The 16,928-nt window shown below is 47.1% G+C and overlaps 1 protein-coding gene and 1 long non-coding RNA gene across 6 annotated transcripts in view; one reads left to right on the top strand and one right to left on the bottom strand.

Annotated features, from left to right (window-relative positions):
* The window catches only part of C5H1orf116 (chromosome 5 C1orf116 homolog), a 32,688-nt gene extending 29,631 nt beyond the window's left edge, over positions 1–3,057 (top strand). For all 4 annotated transcript variants that reach the window (XM_023640461.2, XM_023640462.2, XM_070266591.1 and 1 more), the window contains one exon: positions 198–3,057. In XM_023640461.2, coding sequence (XP_023496229.1) covers positions 198–1,753 — 1,556 coding nt within the window. In that variant the 3' untranslated portion in view covers positions 1,754–3,057. The remainder of the gene's footprint in view (positions 1–197) is intronic.
* A 643-nt stretch (positions 3,058–3,700) lies between these two features.
* On the bottom strand, positions 3,701–13,929 carry LOC111773436 (uncharacterized). 2 transcript variants are annotated; one of them, XR_002807816.2, is made up of 5 exons: positions 13,633–13,929; positions 7,442–7,536; positions 7,103–7,335; positions 5,830–6,024; positions 3,701–5,308 (listed from the first exon to the last, which is right to left on the bottom strand). It is a non-coding gene; the product is annotated as an uncharacterized lncRNA (long non-coding RNA). The 2 variants fall into 2 exon arrangements; XR_011438452.1 differs by lacking the exon at positions 7,442–7,536 and having other exon boundaries at positions 13,633–13,810.
* Positions 13,930–16,928: the final 2,999 nt, after the last annotated feature.

The following is a 16,928-nucleotide window of genomic DNA, read 5'->3' as shown; positions in this document are numbered from 1 at the left end:
AATCTGCTAGTATTGATGTGTTAGTCTAAATGATATCCAGACAAGAGCACTGCCCCTTTAAGAGCAAAGAAACGACAAAACCAAAACCATCCTTTGCTAATTGGAGATCAGAATTCCAGAAGTATTTGCTTTTCCCTCAGCAGCAAGGTTCTCACTTTTGTCCCCTCTTCTTTGCCTGTCCTCCTGGACCCTCACAGGACGTTCAGAGGAGACGACCATTCAGCAAGGACCACAGCCAAGGAGAGTGACTCAGTCCAGCTCTCCCTATCCACCTGAGCTCCAAGGCCTGGGCCTCAGGTCTGGCTCCTACAGCCTCCCCAGAAATATCCACATTGGCAGGAACCAGAACCTCGGGAGAAGCACCATCCAGACTAACAGCCACATCCTGGGGGAGTCTGAGGGACTTGCCCCAGAGCCTGAGAAAGAGCAGACCAGTCAAAGCAGTGGGCCCGGCCAGGCTCTGACCGGCCCCCGGGAGGCTGCCATAGATCTGGACCCAGCGCTCATCCCGCCACCAGAGGCCTTCCGGGACACCCAGCCCAAGCAGTGTGGGAAAGGCAGCCTACCCGAAGGGTCAGGGGAGAACAGCCACACACCCCAGCTCCACAGGTCACTCGGCCCCCAGAAGAGAAAGGAGACATCTTCAGAGGCCATGTCCCAAAAAGCCAATGAGAAAGACTCAATGGCACAACCAGGACAACCCCGGCCTCTTCCTGCCATGTTGTCTCAAAATATGAGAGTTGAAGATGCTCCCATCCCATCAGGAGGGGATCCAAATGCCCAACTGGCTCCACTCACAGCCCCTAAGCCCCGGAAGCTTCCCCCTAATATTGTTCTGAAGAGCAGCCGAAGCAGTTTCCACAGTGACCCCCAGCATTGGCTGTCCCGCCACTCTGAGGCTGCCCCTGGAGAGTCCAGCCTGGTGGCCTCTTCACTGCAGGAGCAGAGGAAAGCCCGCAGAGAGGCGCTGGAGAAGCTCGGGCTACCCCAGGACCAAGATGAGCCCATCCCCCACTTAAGTAAGCCCACCAGATCCCTCAAAGCCAAGCAGCCTGGCGTGCTGCCCCCTGCCGCAGCCCCAGCCCCAGCTCCCATCTCCGCAGCTGTGCCAGCCGCAGGACAGGCTCCAGCTTCTGCTCCAACTCGGGGACTTTCTCCCGTGAAGGCTCTGGCTCCAGCTCCGGCTCCAGCTCAGGGATCTTCTCCAGGCAAGGTTTTGATTCCTGCCCAGGAACCCACTCCAGGGCAGGTTCCAGCTGCCAAATCCATGCCAATTCCTATCCCTAAGGCCCCCGGGGTAAATAGTCCCCTGACTCAGCCAAAGCCAGATTCAGGGCTGACTCTCCAGGAGAGCAACATCCCTGGCCTGAGACAGATGAACTTTAAGTCCAACACTCTGGAGCGCTCAGGCGTGGGGCTGAGCAGCTACCTCTCCGCTGAGGAAGGTCCCAGCCCCCAAACCAGCACCTCCCTGGGAAGAGGCTCCTTCCTGAACAAGATCTCGCCCAGTGTCTTACGTAATTCCCGGCCCCGCCCTGCCTCCTTGGGCACGGGGAAGGACTTTGCAGCTATCCAGGTGGGAAAGTTGGCTGACCTGGAGCAGGAGCAGAGCTCCAAGCGCCTGTCCTACCAAGGGCAGAGCCGTGACAAGCTGCCTCGACCCCCCTGTGTCAGTGTTAAGATCTCCCCCAAAGGCGTCCCTGATGAACATCGGAGGGAGGCTCTGAAGAAGCTGGGACTGCTGAAGGAGTAGGCACTGCCCCAGTGCCGCCAGCACCACCTCCTCCCTGCCCCCCGCCATATAAGAGGAGACTCAGGGCTCCACTCAGGAGCCTTTCCCTCCTCACGACTGAGGGCTTGGGCAGGGGTCAGCTTCTCTCCGATGCTCTCTTCTCTCTTGAGGTGAAGCAGAGGGAGAGATTTGAGTCCAAGCAAACATTTTTATTCAGAGTGGTTGTGCCAACGAGTGCCTGCACGAGTCATCCTGAAGATGATTTCCACAAGAGGGTGTGTGTGTGTGTGTGTACGTGTAGGTGTGTATTATAGGCTGTGTATATCACTGAAGCTATTTATATGACACAAGGAGTCATTGCTCTGAGTTCTGCTTTGTTGGAGATTTTCTTACACTGGGTAGAGTTCAGCCTAGCCAGAACTGAGTGGAGAGCAGTCACTAAGCCTGAGAAAAAAAGTCACATGAGATGACGTCTGTGCCAGGGTCATTAGGCAAGTACTGGATCCCACAAAATGTGGGTCTCCCAGAACGCTGCAATGGATGGGGACTGGCTTATATGTTGCTGGATCCGTCTCTCAGTTCTGGCCTTCTGGACAGGGTCTGGGGCCAAGAGGAGTTGGTTTGTTATCTCTTCCCCCACTGCCTTCTCACTGTCCCCAGTCCCAAGGATAGGACACATTCCTGTAACTAAAACTCTTAGTTGACTGAGAGCAGAAGAGCTCTTGTTGGTCTGAGAAGGCAAGATAAGTGACCACACAGGCACACCTCCACTAGGGAGGGTCCTTGTCCCTGGGCTTGATAAACTCAGTCATATGCTGTGCGGTGGTCCCTGACTCTGATACTCCTGTTCTTCTGGCTCCCTATCTCAGTCTGCACATGACTGACCCCAGGGATGGGCCAACACTGATGTAGGAGCCCAAGGCCGAGGCTTTATAAATACCAAAGGACTGTTCCAGTCTGTGTTCATGCTGCTCCAAGTAGTTTTTTAATTTCTTCAGTTCCTATGAGAAATCAACACAATGCATTCTCTGCTAGTTATTCATAGAATATCAGAGCTGGGAGGGACCTTAGAGACGCTCTGTCCAACTCTATCCAGCTGGGGAAGGGGAGTGACTCATCCGTGGTCACTCTGCCGTGTGCTAACAGAGCTGGGGCTCCTGCCTCCCATTCCACGCTGCACGCTGCCTCTCCTCAAGCAGTGTTTTTGCATGTCCACACAGCACCCCAAGGACCAATAGTCACTATCAGAGGCTCAACCTTAAGGCCCTTCAAGATGCTCGACTGTCTTCTGAAACACCAGAGATTAAATGTTGTTCAGGATCATATTTGGTGTTGTGTTTTTTAATTTTATCTTTGGAAAGTAGCAATATAGTAACTCATTATTAACCCCAAATTCCTTGAGAACAACTTGAGAAAATGTCCACAGAGGGTAACATAGGTAGGTGGTGTGAGCTTGTGAATACAAGCTTGGAGATCAGACATGGCTAGACAGACCCCTGCTTCCCCTTAGGAAATAAATGTTATTCATGCCTGTGACCTGGTTGGAGTCCAGGATCCCCAGATATGAGGGACAGATAAAGGGAACCATTGCTGGCAAGGTGCCCTTTGGGTCTGCTGAGCATTTCTGGGCTGTGACCTTGGGGACCCAGCACCGTCAAAGCTCAGTCTTTCAGAAAATGTTGAGATGGTTAAGGTGAGGACAACAAATGGCTCCACCCTGATATGGTACGTGGGATGAGGGTGTGACAGTTTCTATGTACACTCTCACACACACCCTGAAAGCCTGGCACCTTATTCCTGGTCCTAGGCGAAGACCTGGTCTGTCACAGCTGACAGGGACTCCTACAAAGGGCCAAGCCACATCTTATCACAGACTCCCCAAAAGAGGGAAGGCCCCCCTCCTGAAGGACCAATTCAACAGGCTGTATTTGGTTGAACTGTTTCATGTGTATATTTCAGGACACACCATGAGGAGCAATCACTTTATTTTTTGTTAATTGCCCTGATAAAGAAGGAAGCTTGGGACTAGCTGTAAGGTAAGACTTGGTAGGTATCTGGAGCCCTGGCATCAACACAAGGCTGGCCAACACGGCGTAAAGTTCACTTTTCTCCGAGATGAAAGTTACATCCAGCCTGCCCTTCTGCTCTGCGTCCTCGTTCCTAGTGGCATGCCCATTTCCCCAATTCTCCCAATTTGAGAGGTTCTCTTCCCTTGTTACTTAAAGATACCATGCTTCCCCATGTCCTCACCCTTCAAAGAGCATTTTTGCTGTAAGAATGGTGTTTGGGGTTCAAGAATAGGATAATAAATCCAAATCCAGTTGTCTCCATCTTGAAGAGGGGCAAGTGGACCCAGTGAGAATGTCCCCATCCTGAACTTTATCTGTCCTCCCATATCCATAAAGGATTGCTCTTCCTTCAGCTTAGACTGATCAGGTGGAAGGTGAGAGTGGGGTCAGGGTTGTCCTCACCTCTTTTTGAAGGATTTTGGGTGGAAGTTTGTAAAGGCCATTCATTCGATTTTAAAACGTAAAGTAGCAATTCTACTTCACTTGGCCTGTATCTCTGCTGTACCTGCTGCAATCTTGCTGCCACTGGGAGCAAACCAGGTGCCAGATATAGGAGGTAGCGTCTGCTCAGCCTAGCACAGTAGTTCTGAGCCCTCAGATGTGTTGGCAGCTGCTTCTCTGGATCACCACTCATGTGCTATCCTGAAAGTTCTCCAACTCAGTGGGGCAGGCCCACGTGCTGGCCTACACAGAGGCCAGGGGATGGGCCCAGGCACCTCTCAGGTGCCTCCTTCCACAGTGGGAAGTGTGGTCTGGCAGAGACCACTTTGTAAGCTGGGGGTCGGCAGGTGTGCAAAAGCTGATGTCTATTCCCTGGAAGGCAGGACAGGTGAAAGACTGAAGAGAAGGCCCTAGGTGATGTTACGAGTTAGAGCTGGAAGTGAAGATTTAAGAGCCTACAATATATGTAAGCGTGTGAGATGAACCACTCCACCCCTTGATCCATGATCATACATGTAGGAAGAAAAGGATCGTGCTGTCAGAATATGAAGCTATAGGCTCATAGATTAGAGGAGGTGGGGACCAGGGGGATGAGCAGGAGAAATCATGTCCATCTCAGTCAGAATCTAAGGAGGAATGCAGCTAAAATGCTCCCAAGCTCTCTTCCTCACGTGAGGGACTGTGGAGCATAACAGATCTGAGCTCAATTCAACCTCCCTCACTTAATAATCAGGGAACCTGGAACTCTAACTTTCTGAACCTCAGAGATCTCCTCTGGAAAATGGGGTAGCACCATCCTTTCAAGATTGGTGGGATGAACAAGTGATATAAAATATGTAAAGCTCAGTGCTTGAAATAGTGTAGATAATAAATGATAGTATTGTCTTCTGGGTCTTATTCCTTCCTTCTCAAAGGGAGCAAATGTAGAAAGGGTTGGAAGCCACGAGTTCACCCAATTCAGCTCTGAGACGAAAGGGGAGAGATCTTGCTGCAAATAATAGTCCAAAGTAACAGCTAGGCTTTGGCACATTTTCTAGGTGACTCAACTTCACCCACGCCATGATTCCTGGAATTTGAAAAGAAAGGGATCAGTGTGAATATGGTGTTTGTGTCTCAGTGAAGGCTGAACCAGCTTCCCTGTTCCAAAACCCAGCTTCCCCTTTACCAATCTTTTGCTACCCATGACCATATAGTTTGCTTCTTTTTGCTTCCTTTAACTTCCTTTTGCTGTGTGGTTCAGGGAACTAAATGCTATTGTATAGTTACTTATTTTAAGATGGAAGAAAAGAATAAACATATAATAGGAGGGAACTCTGGCTAAAATCAGGGAGAGATATCTGGGGCATTTTTAAAAAGTAGGGTGGGCATCTTTCAGGAATCAATCAGGCATTAGTTAGCAGGAGGCAGGAGGGGATAGTGGACGACCTCTCCCAATCCCTTCTGACATAGGGGCCCTGTGAATTGCAGGAGTCATTGCCATCACCACGGCCATCACCATCATGATTGTCACTGACTTAGCATACAAGTGAGCTAAAAATAGGTGACATTCCAATTCTAGGCCCTCGTTCCCTCTTGCTCATTGCCTACCTGGATCATTATCCTTTATCACCACTTGCTGTGTATCCAAAGTTCAAAGTAATCTGAAGCAGGATGCTATCGTGGCAAAGCTCGGGACGAGGCGAGGTTTAGTGAGTCGCTTCATCTCACTCACAGAATGGCGGACTTGACTGGACTGCCTCCTAGATCCGTGCCGGCCCTGATCATCATTAGGAAGTCAACACCCTGCCAAAATAATCACAATATAGTCTAAGGGAAAATACACCTCACAGCACCCAAGAGCTGGAAGGAAACTTTTAGGCTGTGTACTCCAACCTCCCACCTAAAGAGGAATTATGTCTATAGGTGGATAGAGATATGGTGAGAAAGATGGATGGGCGAGTGGGTGGACGGATCAGGGGGCGGTGGGGGGAGGAAATTGAGAACACATAGTGGCCAACAGCACAGGCTCAGGCTGCCAGGCTCTCAGCACTCGGGTTTCCTTTTCTGTTTCTTTCTCTTTGCATCCTTTAACTTCCTTTGTTGTGTGGTTCAGGGGACTATATGCTATCCTACAGTTATTATTTAGTTTAAGAATGGAATAAAAAACTGAACTTAATTATAACAGGAATGAACCCTCTAGAGGCAATAATAATCCTTACCTGTTGCAGTTGTTATGAGGACAGAATCAAAGGAGGTAATACGTGTAAAAAACACTTAGCATATTGCTCAGTAAATGCATTCTATTAATATTACTATCATATACATATGTAATTCAGATGTCGAAAGGGTCCCCGTTGAGGACTGAATGGATCTTAGCCTACACCTAAATTGCTCGACCTGAAACAGTCAGAAGCCCTCCTCCAGTTTCCTGACCCTCCTGCGTCCCGTCTCCAGCTGTGCGCTGCTTCGGGCCTCCCCACGCCTCCCCGCCCTCGCACTCCGCACACTGCCCACCCCGTGTCACCCTCACCATCCCACTGCCACCACTCCAGACTCAAAATCCTGGCCCTTACTTGATTCCCGTGGAAAACCAAGCTACTTTAAGCATTTTGTGATTTTCTGAGATCTGAACTGAAGACTGGGGTGTGGGGTGCTGAGGGACCTAACACTCACACTCAGCCCGCCACCACCTCCCCTGCTACTCTTTCTTTCCTCTTTTTCCCTCCCGATGTGTTACAGCACACCCAGGAAATTCTTCTCACCTCCACCCACACTCAGGAGCATCTGCTCCAAGGGACTTTTCCAAACAATTTCTCATCCATGAATAGAGGTGTCTCATGGAAATGAGCTCTGGAGACTCCAGAGTTCTCTACCTCCTTACCTTCACTCCTGAAAGTGGAGAGGAAGACATGACACATCTACGCCTCCAACTCACACCAACCTCGCTATCCTCTTCCCAAGGGGTTCAGCAGGGCCCCTTTTGGCTGCTCCCTGCTCTGTGCAGTTACTTGGACATGAGGAGAGCTTTGGTCTTCTCTCCCAGTGACTCCCAAGTCCAGCCCTTCAGGCGAGGGCTCCTCTGCATTAGTCAGGGCCCCAGGTCGGTCTTGTGGGCTGTGGGGATATCATTTAGTTGAAGTTAGTTCAACATGGCATCATCGGCATTCTACGGTAACTTGAAATCAGTTACAACTCTAGCCCAAATATTCTGCCATCTCACCTCCACTTCAAGAAGCAGGGACAGCCCTGTGCCTCTGACCTCCCCTACTGGGAAGGGTGTCCTCTGGCGGGTGCCTGCCCTGAGCAGCCAGCCTCCTGCAAGAAGAGTTTGGAGTGACCACCAAGTTTGCGTTTTTGTTCTTGTTCTTCTGCATGGGACTGGAATATCTCCCTGTGCTGCTGTGCTCTCATTTCCTGACCTAAGTGTGCAGAAGACCAGGGCAGAATTAACTGCTTGAGAAGTTTCTCTTCAGACTGCCACTCTGTGCTTCATGCCTCAGCTGCCTACTCCATCTCCACTTCAGCATCTCAAAGGCACCTCGAACTGGACGTGTCCAAACACAGAGCTATGTGGGGGACCCCTCATCTGATCCTTTTACAGTGTTCTATATTTCAGTAAGCAACACTGGCATCCATCCAGTCAGTAAAGCCGGAAACCAAAACATCACGCATGACACAGCCCTCTCCCTTGCCCTCAGTAATCAGTTACCAAATCATGGCAATGTCACCTCCAAACATTGTTCAGATCTGTCCTCTTTTCCTCTTTGCCCTACCACCACAAGTGCACCAGCGCCCTACATCTCTCTGCTGGACCATCGCAGCAGCTTTCTAAGTGTTCTCTTCATGTCCACTCAAGCCCTCCTGCAGGCCCTTCTCCACCCAGCAACCAGAGTTGTCTTCTCATCTGTAGTGTACTACCTCTCACAGAAGAAAGAAGAGGCCCTTAGAAAATGCATGTGTCTGCACATTTGTGCAAAAAGAAATACATGAAGTTTAAACCAAAAACTAATGTGATACACATTAATCCCTGTAAAGAAATACAGGGGTGGGTGGAAAGCTGTGGGAAGAAAAGGGGAATGGGAGATCAGGGTAGAAGGAAGAGGGGCATGGCACTTCTCTGAGGATACCTTTATGTAGACTTCAGATTTTAGACCCGTGGTGATGTTTCTTTTATCCAGAGAAAGAATATATAAACAATGAACAAATGACAACCAGGATGTGTATGTGTTTGGAGGAGGAAGGTGGAAGGATCCAAAATGGAATACAAACAGTAAAAAGTAAACCTAAGTATATTAAAAATGAATGACATAACCATTCATTACTATGAATGAGAGTGGGAGTGGGGAAGAAAAGAACTAATCTAAGTAACTTTGAAAAAAATGTATTTTGACTATATGCTGTCAAAGGCTAAAGCCAGATTCTAGCTGACGAATTTGATGAATGTGTTTTTCACATTTATGGATTAGCATTTTGAATTTACTTTACATATATTACATGACTGAGCAAATAAGTAACTACGCTCATGTGCCGCATAATGACGTTTTGGTCAACGACAGACCACATATATGATGGTGCCCCCATAAGATTAGTACCACGTAGCCCGGGTATGTAGGTTTGTGTAAGTGCAGTCTATGATGTTTGCACAACAACGAAATTGCCTAACAATGCATTTCTCAGGACGTATCCCTGTCATTAAGTGACACATGACTGTATATTATGGATAAAAGAGCCAGGTTTCTCACTGTTGGAGAAGGGAGTTATAAACAAGAAGATGAGCAAGACTAGAATGAACCCTGTGGTTCTGGATTGGTATTGGAGGTATCTAAACTCATGATTTTAATCTATGTACAGATAGACGAATACAGACAGAGAGATAGATGTGTGTGCATGTGTGTGACATTCATACATATATTTCCCAGCTCTGTCCGCTGAGAGAGCCTAGTAGCAATGACATCCCTGTTGTAATGCTCTAGCACTCAGATGTTGGTTTCTAAGTGTCATTTTCCAAAAAGGAGATCCAGAGGCTCTTGGAGAATTCCAGCCTAAGGACAGGGAAAGGATGAGATGGGCCCAAAACATCTTGTGGTGGCAAAAAGTAAAGAAATACTCAAAAAATGGTGGGGGCATCTCCAAAGGACAAAAGAGCCACTGTAAAGGGTCTCTCAATTGCCAAACATGGATAAGTTGACAAACAAAATAAATGATAGTCACGGACTATAACCCATAGAATAAAATAAATATACATGATTCTATACTGATATAAACAAATAATTGAATAAATAATTAAATTAGCATTAAGGAACCATTCTTCACGTCAGTAGAATTTCAATCAATAAACATAGGAGGAACGATGGAAATAGAGAAATCACAATTTGGCAAACACTACGGTATTAATTTTTGAATTATTCAACAATTATTCAAGAATCATTCATTAATTGGTGATAAAATTAATGGGAAAAAGTATGATGAGAAAAAGAATATTTGCAAAGTCTCAAAGTATCCCTTAAAAGGAAAAAATAGTATCTTTGCAATGAAGAAACTTGGCAGACACAAGTTCAGTCAAGTGATCAAAGTTAACATCACCTGTTATAACACACATTGACGTCTAGTACACGGCACTGAGAAGGACACGTCACAGTCGTGGTGTGCTTGCCAGAAATGCACAACCTGATCTTAAATATGAGGAAACGTCAGACAAACGCAAATTGAGAGACATTCTACAAAATAATTGGCCAATTTTCTTTCAAAGCACCATGGTTTTGAAAGATAAAGAAAAGACTGTGAAGAACTATCACACATTGGAGGGGACAAAAGAGACACAGCAAATAAATGCAACGTGAGATCCGAGGGAGGTTAGCTCTCACACCAGAAAAGGACATCCCAGCTTGTTTTAATGTGTACTATGTAAGACGTTAACATTTGGGGAAGCTGGGTCAGAGTACGTGGGAACTCTTTTTGCAACTTTTTTAAAGTTCAAAATTATTTAAAAACAAAGTTTTAAGAATGAATTATTTTTCCAAAATAGAAAACTAAAGCAGTCAGGACCTGGCTTCTCCATTACTCTTTGGATACAAACCAAAATCTCAGACATGGACTCCAAGCTCTCAAAGTTCCATCACAGACAGCCCAGTTCATCCCTCCAGCCTCCCCTGCACCCTCTCTGAGCTGTAGTCACTCCTTCAGTCCATGGAATTAGTCATTCTCTTCCCTAGAGAGCGTTTGCTTAACACTGATTTATTAATGTCTACTCCTCCACTAGACTAAGCTCCATAAGATCAAAGACCATGTCTCTTTTTGGTCATCATTGTATGCCCTGCACATTGCACAGTTCTGGGTACATAGTAATCACTCAATGAAAATTTGTTGAATGAATGAAGGAATGAATGATGGAATAGGGTGCAGGGTGCCACAAAGGCCCATCATTCCTACAGCTCAAACAAAAAGTGAGACAATGCTGATTCACCAAGGCTCAGGTGCACCTTTTCAATTTTTCTGACTATGCCTCATTTATATTGGGACTCACAGGTGGTCCTAGGGGTCCTCGCAGGAATTAGGATTGGCAAGCAAATGCATGGGCATCATCTCTACCCAGGGCCTGTGATTCCATTGGGGAACCTCCTAACCAGAGGTAGAGAACCTCATCCCAACTCCCCAGGACCATGCTTATGTACCTTGAAAGGTCGCAGAGAACAAGTTAAGAGGGCAGAATCTGGAGTGAGATCCTGGTGCTTATCTTGAAAACTGTAATAATAGGTAGCATTTACTGCAGTAAGTATATTGAAGACACAGAGGCAGGCACTTTACCCACATTATCCTGTTTAATCCTCACAACAACTCTAGTAATATTGCCACTTTGTAGAAGAGGAAACTAAAGCAGGCAGAAAGAGGATAAGAGGCTTGCCCCAAGCGGCACAGCTAACAAGTGGCATCAGCCTCGATCTCTGACTGGAGTACAAACTTTCTAAGATAGTCCTTTCTTCGTCATCCTCTCAAGGAGGTAAAAACTGCCAACCTCGGTCAATGTTCCAGTGGGAAAGGTCTCATAAGAGATCAGTCTTGTGGCCTCTCCATTCTGATTGCCTCTCATACCGGGATAGGATTATGCACTTTCAACAGCATCTGGAGACGTCATCCGCACTGTTGAGCTTAACTGGTGAGTGACTTCATGGCAGGAATTGGGGCTCAGGAAGATTGGATGTGCAGGGCCTGACAAGCACATGGACAGGAGAGAACTTTCTGGGTGGGGACCTGAGTTACATGGGCGGCAGACAGCCCACCCCATCTCTGGGTCCAGTTTCTTTCCTGGGGCTCATCTCAAAGAAGCTGCATGAGGCTTGGGGCTGGTTTTGAAAAAGAAGACTTTGAACTCTTTGGCTTCCTGCTCACTTACACTAGGGATCCCTTTTGTCAGCCCCTGAAGAGCAGCCCCCACTCTCCATTCCCTTCCCTTGCCCCTAGGAGCATGGCTTTACCATGAGTAAGGCTTCCTCACTCCCTAGGAACCTGAACCTTTGAGTTCTCCTTCAGCCTCTGTATTCCCCTCCAGTCCTGGGAGGGAGGAAGCAGGGGAGGGCTCCAAAATATGGAGTTGTAAGACCTGGTTCTTCCACCACGTGGCTGCTGTATGCTGTTGAGCAAGTCACCAACCATCTCTACTCCGTCCCTGACTCACAGAGTTGTTTTGAGACTTCCATGAGACACATAGTGATGGAGGCACCAGGAGGTCTCTTCAGTGCTGTACAGATGTTAGTAATCTTCCTATTCCTCCAGCCTGGAGATGGAGAATGGCATTGCTGGCATGGCAGCTGTGAAAGGAGGCACACAGTGTTCTGTGGCTTTGGCTGCCCAGCAGTCTTTGGACCACAGCTCTTCTCCAGGAACTGTGTGTCCCAGGTGGGATCCCATGGCCCTGAACACCTCTTCTCCTCACTTCTACTTCAACTAACAATTATTGAGCCCCTGTTATGAGCCAGGAATTCCCACATCCAGTGTCAGGTTTAATCCTCATCACAACCCCACACATGTATATACGACCTCCTATCAATTAGGGAACTCAGGCTCAGAGAGTTTACTTAACTTGCCCAAGTTCATAATTTGGCAATTAGTAAACCCATGGATTTGAATCTGTCTGCCTATCACCAAGGCCAGTGCTGTTTCTACCATTACAGATCTGCCACAGACAAATAACTTCATTTGAACTCCAAAGAGCCCTATGATCTAGACAAAGGCAGAATTATTATCCTTGTTTTACATATGAAGGAAATAAGTTTCAGAGAGTCATGGGGTCATAAGATGTAGAATTAGAGATGGAATCATGGCCTCTGTTTCAGTGCACTCATTTTTTCATTCATTCATTTTACAAACAATTTCCTGAGTTCCAGCCCTCACCCAATATTGGGAAAACAAAGATGAATAAGACAAATCCAGATCATAGAGGAGCTCATAATCTAGTGGAAGAAAAGACAACAAAATGGGATTATAATAAAGACAGTAGGGATACAGAACCAGAGAAGATAGAGCTCTAAGAGAGGAAGGGGAAAAGCCTGGTGAGAAGAAGCTATTTCAGATAGAAGGAACAGCGTGGGCCAAGAAAACACGAAAGGACATGGTTCACGTGGAGAATTGTCTGTGATGTACCACACCACGGGATGAGACTGGAGAAGCAGACAGCAGGAGACGGTAGAAGGCCTGTGTGCCACGTGAAGGAGTCTGAACATTACCCTGTAAGCAATGAAGAGCCAACGGAGGATTTAAAGTAGGGAAATGGCAAGACCAAGACTGCCTTTTATAAAGGTTACTCTGGCCAAGGCTGTGGGAGAGGGAACACACTGCAGTGACAATGAAACAAGGAGACCAGGTAGACTATCGGTCAAGGATGCTCTGGCTGCAGGTAACAGAATCCCCTCTGACTTAAATAAAAGGGCTATTTTTTTGTCCCATACTGAGAAATCTGGGAGGAGGTGCTGTTGGAATGGTCGGGGCTGGAGGCACTGTGATTCTCCTTGCCTTTCCCTCATTGGTTGCAATATGGTGCCTCCAATCACGGTGTCAGCATTCAAAGGAGGAAGAAGGGAAAGAAAGCGTGGCAGCAGATGTATCTGTCCTTTTTAATCAGGAAAGCAAAATCTTGCTCAGAAACTCTTCTTTTAGATCAATGAGACAAGCCTCCTCTACTTGTAAAGGTCCCTTCCCCATCCTCTCTCCTAGAGTTCAGCCTGGGAGAAGGAGGTGGGTAGGAGTGTTCTGTTAGCTAATCCACAATGTGCCTAACAGTCCCAGTGGGAGTTTAAATAAGCCAGTCAAGAGGGAGAGAGGAGAAGCAAGTCCATGTGCGTTCACAAATCTAACAAGCCCCTGAGCAACTCACCAGAGATAGAGTGAAGAGGAAGAGGAGTTCAAAATGACTCTCACCTTGCTGGCGTGGGCGAGTGGATGGAATTCATGGAGGTGCCATAGGAGTTGGACCAGGAGAAAGAGGTGGTTCAGTTTGGGACATACTGAGTTTGAAATTGCTGTGGGACTTCTAAGTTGACATGGTCCCTAGGTAGGTGGACTATGGGTCTGCAGCTCAGGAGAGAGACATAATAATGGGGACAATTGATGGGTGACAACTGATCATAAGCATGGATGAGGTTGTCAAGGGAGGATGGTTGTCAAGGGAAGAGGAAGAGCAGGGGTGATGGATGGATCTGTCGGGCGCACCAGCATCTGAAGGGAGGTAAAGGAAGAGACGTCCATGAAGAAAGATGCACCTCCACTCTCTGTCTGACCGCTGCCTAGTACCTCTCACAGTAAAAATTAACAACCAAACCAAACCAAAACCTTCCTTAACCCCACATCCTCGAGAGCAGGGTTGTCCAATAGAACTTCCTGTGAGGATAAAAATATACGTGCTCTAATCAATAGAGTAACCACTAGCCACATGTGGCTATCAAGCCCTTCAAATATGGGTAATGTGACTGAGAAACTGAATTTTTAACTTTATTTGATTTTAGCTAGTTTTCATTTAAGTTTTTAAATAGCCATGTGTGACTAGCGCCTCCATGTTGGTCGGCGCAACTCTGGAGGTCTGGCCAGCTCTCTGCTTGTCCTCTGGAAACGCTCCTTGAAATCGTCACAGCCCTTCCCTTCTCACCCCACACTCACTCTCCACCTCCTTCAAACAAGCATCTGACTTCTCTATGCCCCCGGGACTGCATTGTCAAGGTCACTAGTGATGCTCACGCTGGCAATGGTCCTCTTTGCTCTCATTTTATTTGATCTCTCAGCAATATTTGACACAGTTGACAACTCACTCCCTTCTATTTGAAATACTTTTTTCTCTTGTCTTCTGGGTGCTTTCTGCTCCTTCTCAGTCTCCTTTGCCAGCTTATCCTCTTGGGCCCCAGGGCTCCAACCAGGCCGGGACCCCCTGCTCAGATATATATACACGTTCTCCTTTAAACACATCAAGTTCGTCCCAGCTCTTAGACTTCGCCTTGGCTGTTCTTTCTGCTAGAATTCTCTTCCCCTCATCTTTACACAGCTGCTTCCTTCTCATCCATCAAGTCTTGCATTAAATTTCAGATCTTCAGAGAGGCCTTTGCTGAGGCTCAACCTAAAGATGACACTCAATCTTTTCTTTCATAGTACCACACTTTAATTCTCCGCATAGTGTTCACCACTATCTGATATTTTCTTGTGTGTTTGCTTATTTTATTTGCTTTCTCTTTCCCTCAACCAAAATGTAAATTCTGTGAAAGCAAGGACTTTGCCCATCTTGTAGAAGAATTCTTGGCATGTGGTAAGCACTCGACAAGTATTTGTTTAATGAATATATGAAAGGAGTTCTCTGGAAGCCGGCCCCGTGGCCGAGTGGTTAAGTTCACACACTCCGATTCAGCGGCCCAGGGTTTTGTTGGTTCGGATTCTGGGTGCAGACACGGCACCACTCGTCAGGCCATGCTGAGGCGGTGTCCCATATGCCGCAACTAGAAGGACCCACAAATAAAATATACAACTATGTGTGGCGGGGTTTGGGGAGAAAAAGCAGAAAGGAAAAACAACAAAAAGAAGATTGGCAACAGTTGTTAGCTCAGGTGCCAATCTTTAAAAAAAAAAAGAAGAAAGGAGTTCTCTGAAACACAGTAGAGAGAGAAAGAGAGGGAGAGATTGTGAAAGCGAAAGGAAAAAAGAGCTTCTAGATGGAGACAAGGTCAACAATATCAAATACCCCAGATGCATCAAATATGGCAATGAGTAAAACAGATCCACTGTATTTAGAAATTAAGAGGTCACCAACAATCTCAGCAAAATCAGTTTTGGTGGAGAGTTGAGTGTGGAGGCTTAAATTTAGCAGGCTGTAGAGCGAATGGAAGCGGAGAGAGTGAGTGTAGACTTAAGCTTAGCTATGAAAGGAGAAAGCAAGCCAGGGAAACTGACAGAAGGTGCCAAAGGGCGTGGAGGGTTGTTTTTTTTAATTGTTTGCTTTAAGATGGAATAGATTTGAGCATGATCATATGCTAGGGGGAAAGAGTCAGCAGGGAAAAAAGCAAATATATAGGAATGGTGATCACCACAGAGCAAGGCTCTTGAAGGGAAGAGGGGCCAGAATCTAGTGAGGAAGAATGAATTCTTCTGAGGAAAGAGGGCCAGCGCCTTCTCCTCCAGCTCAGGAGAGAAGAAGCAAAGGATGGAGGGATGTAAAAAGAGAAAAAAACTTTGTGGGTAGAGGGTGGAAAATGAAAGGAGTTCCCTGTTAATGGACTGTATTTTCTCTTTTAACTCGGAAGTGATGTCAGCTGCTGAGAGCCGGGGCCGTAGGGGTAGAGTAGGGAGCTTGATGAGAGAGGAGAAAGCATAAAGTAGCCGTTATGGGTAGAAGTGAGAAGTTCAGCTCATTTGGAACAACGACAGAAGGGATGTGTGGTGGCACTGAAGGCCGAAATGAGGTCAGAGACCACCTGTGTATTCTTCAGGACGTGCAGAGAAAGGAAGGTGGAATTGGTCAATCCGGGTTTGTGGAGTACAGGCTAATCTCCCACCTTGACCCTCTGACTGAGGCCCCCTCACTCATTATTGTACAGCCAGCATATAAAAACATCCCTGGGGCCAGCCCTGTGACCCAGTGGTGAAGTTCGTGCGCTCTGCTTCAGCGGCCCAGGGTTTCACCGGTTCGAATCCTGGATGTGGACATGGCACCGCTCTTCAGGCCATGTTGAGGTGGTGTCCCACATGCCACAACTAGAAGGACCCACAACTAAAAATACACAACTATGTACCAGGGGACTTTGGGAGAAAAAGGAAAAATTTTAAAAATTTTAAAAGTTAAGAAAATAAAAAATTAAAATATAATAATAAAAAATAAATAAATAAAAACATCTCTAGCAGAAAACAATTGTTCTGAAAAACAACTGCCCCACTGTTCTGCTCGATTAAGCTAAGTCCACAGCTCTTTTTTTTTTTTTTTTTTTTTTTTTTTTTGGAGGAAGATTAGCCCTCAGCTAACTACTGCCAGTCCTCCTCTTTTTGCTGAGGAAGCCTGGCTCTGAGCTAACATCCGTGCCCATCTTCCTCTAGTTTATACGTGGGACGCCTACCACAGCATGGCTGCCAAGCAGTGCCATGTCCGCACCCGGGATCCGAACCAGCGAACCCCGGGCCGCCGAGAAGCGGAACGTGTGAACTTAACCGCTGCGCCACCGGGCCGGCCCCCTAAGTCCACAGCT

This window comes from Equus caballus, chromosome 5 (assembly GCF_041296265.1).
Source record: "Equus caballus isolate H_3958 breed thoroughbred chromosome 5, TB-T2T, whole genome shotgun sequence".
Classification (NCBI taxonomy): Eukaryota; Metazoa; Chordata; class Mammalia; order Perissodactyla; family Equidae; genus Equus; species Equus caballus.
This window is presented reverse-complemented; position numbering and strand designations above follow the sequence as displayed.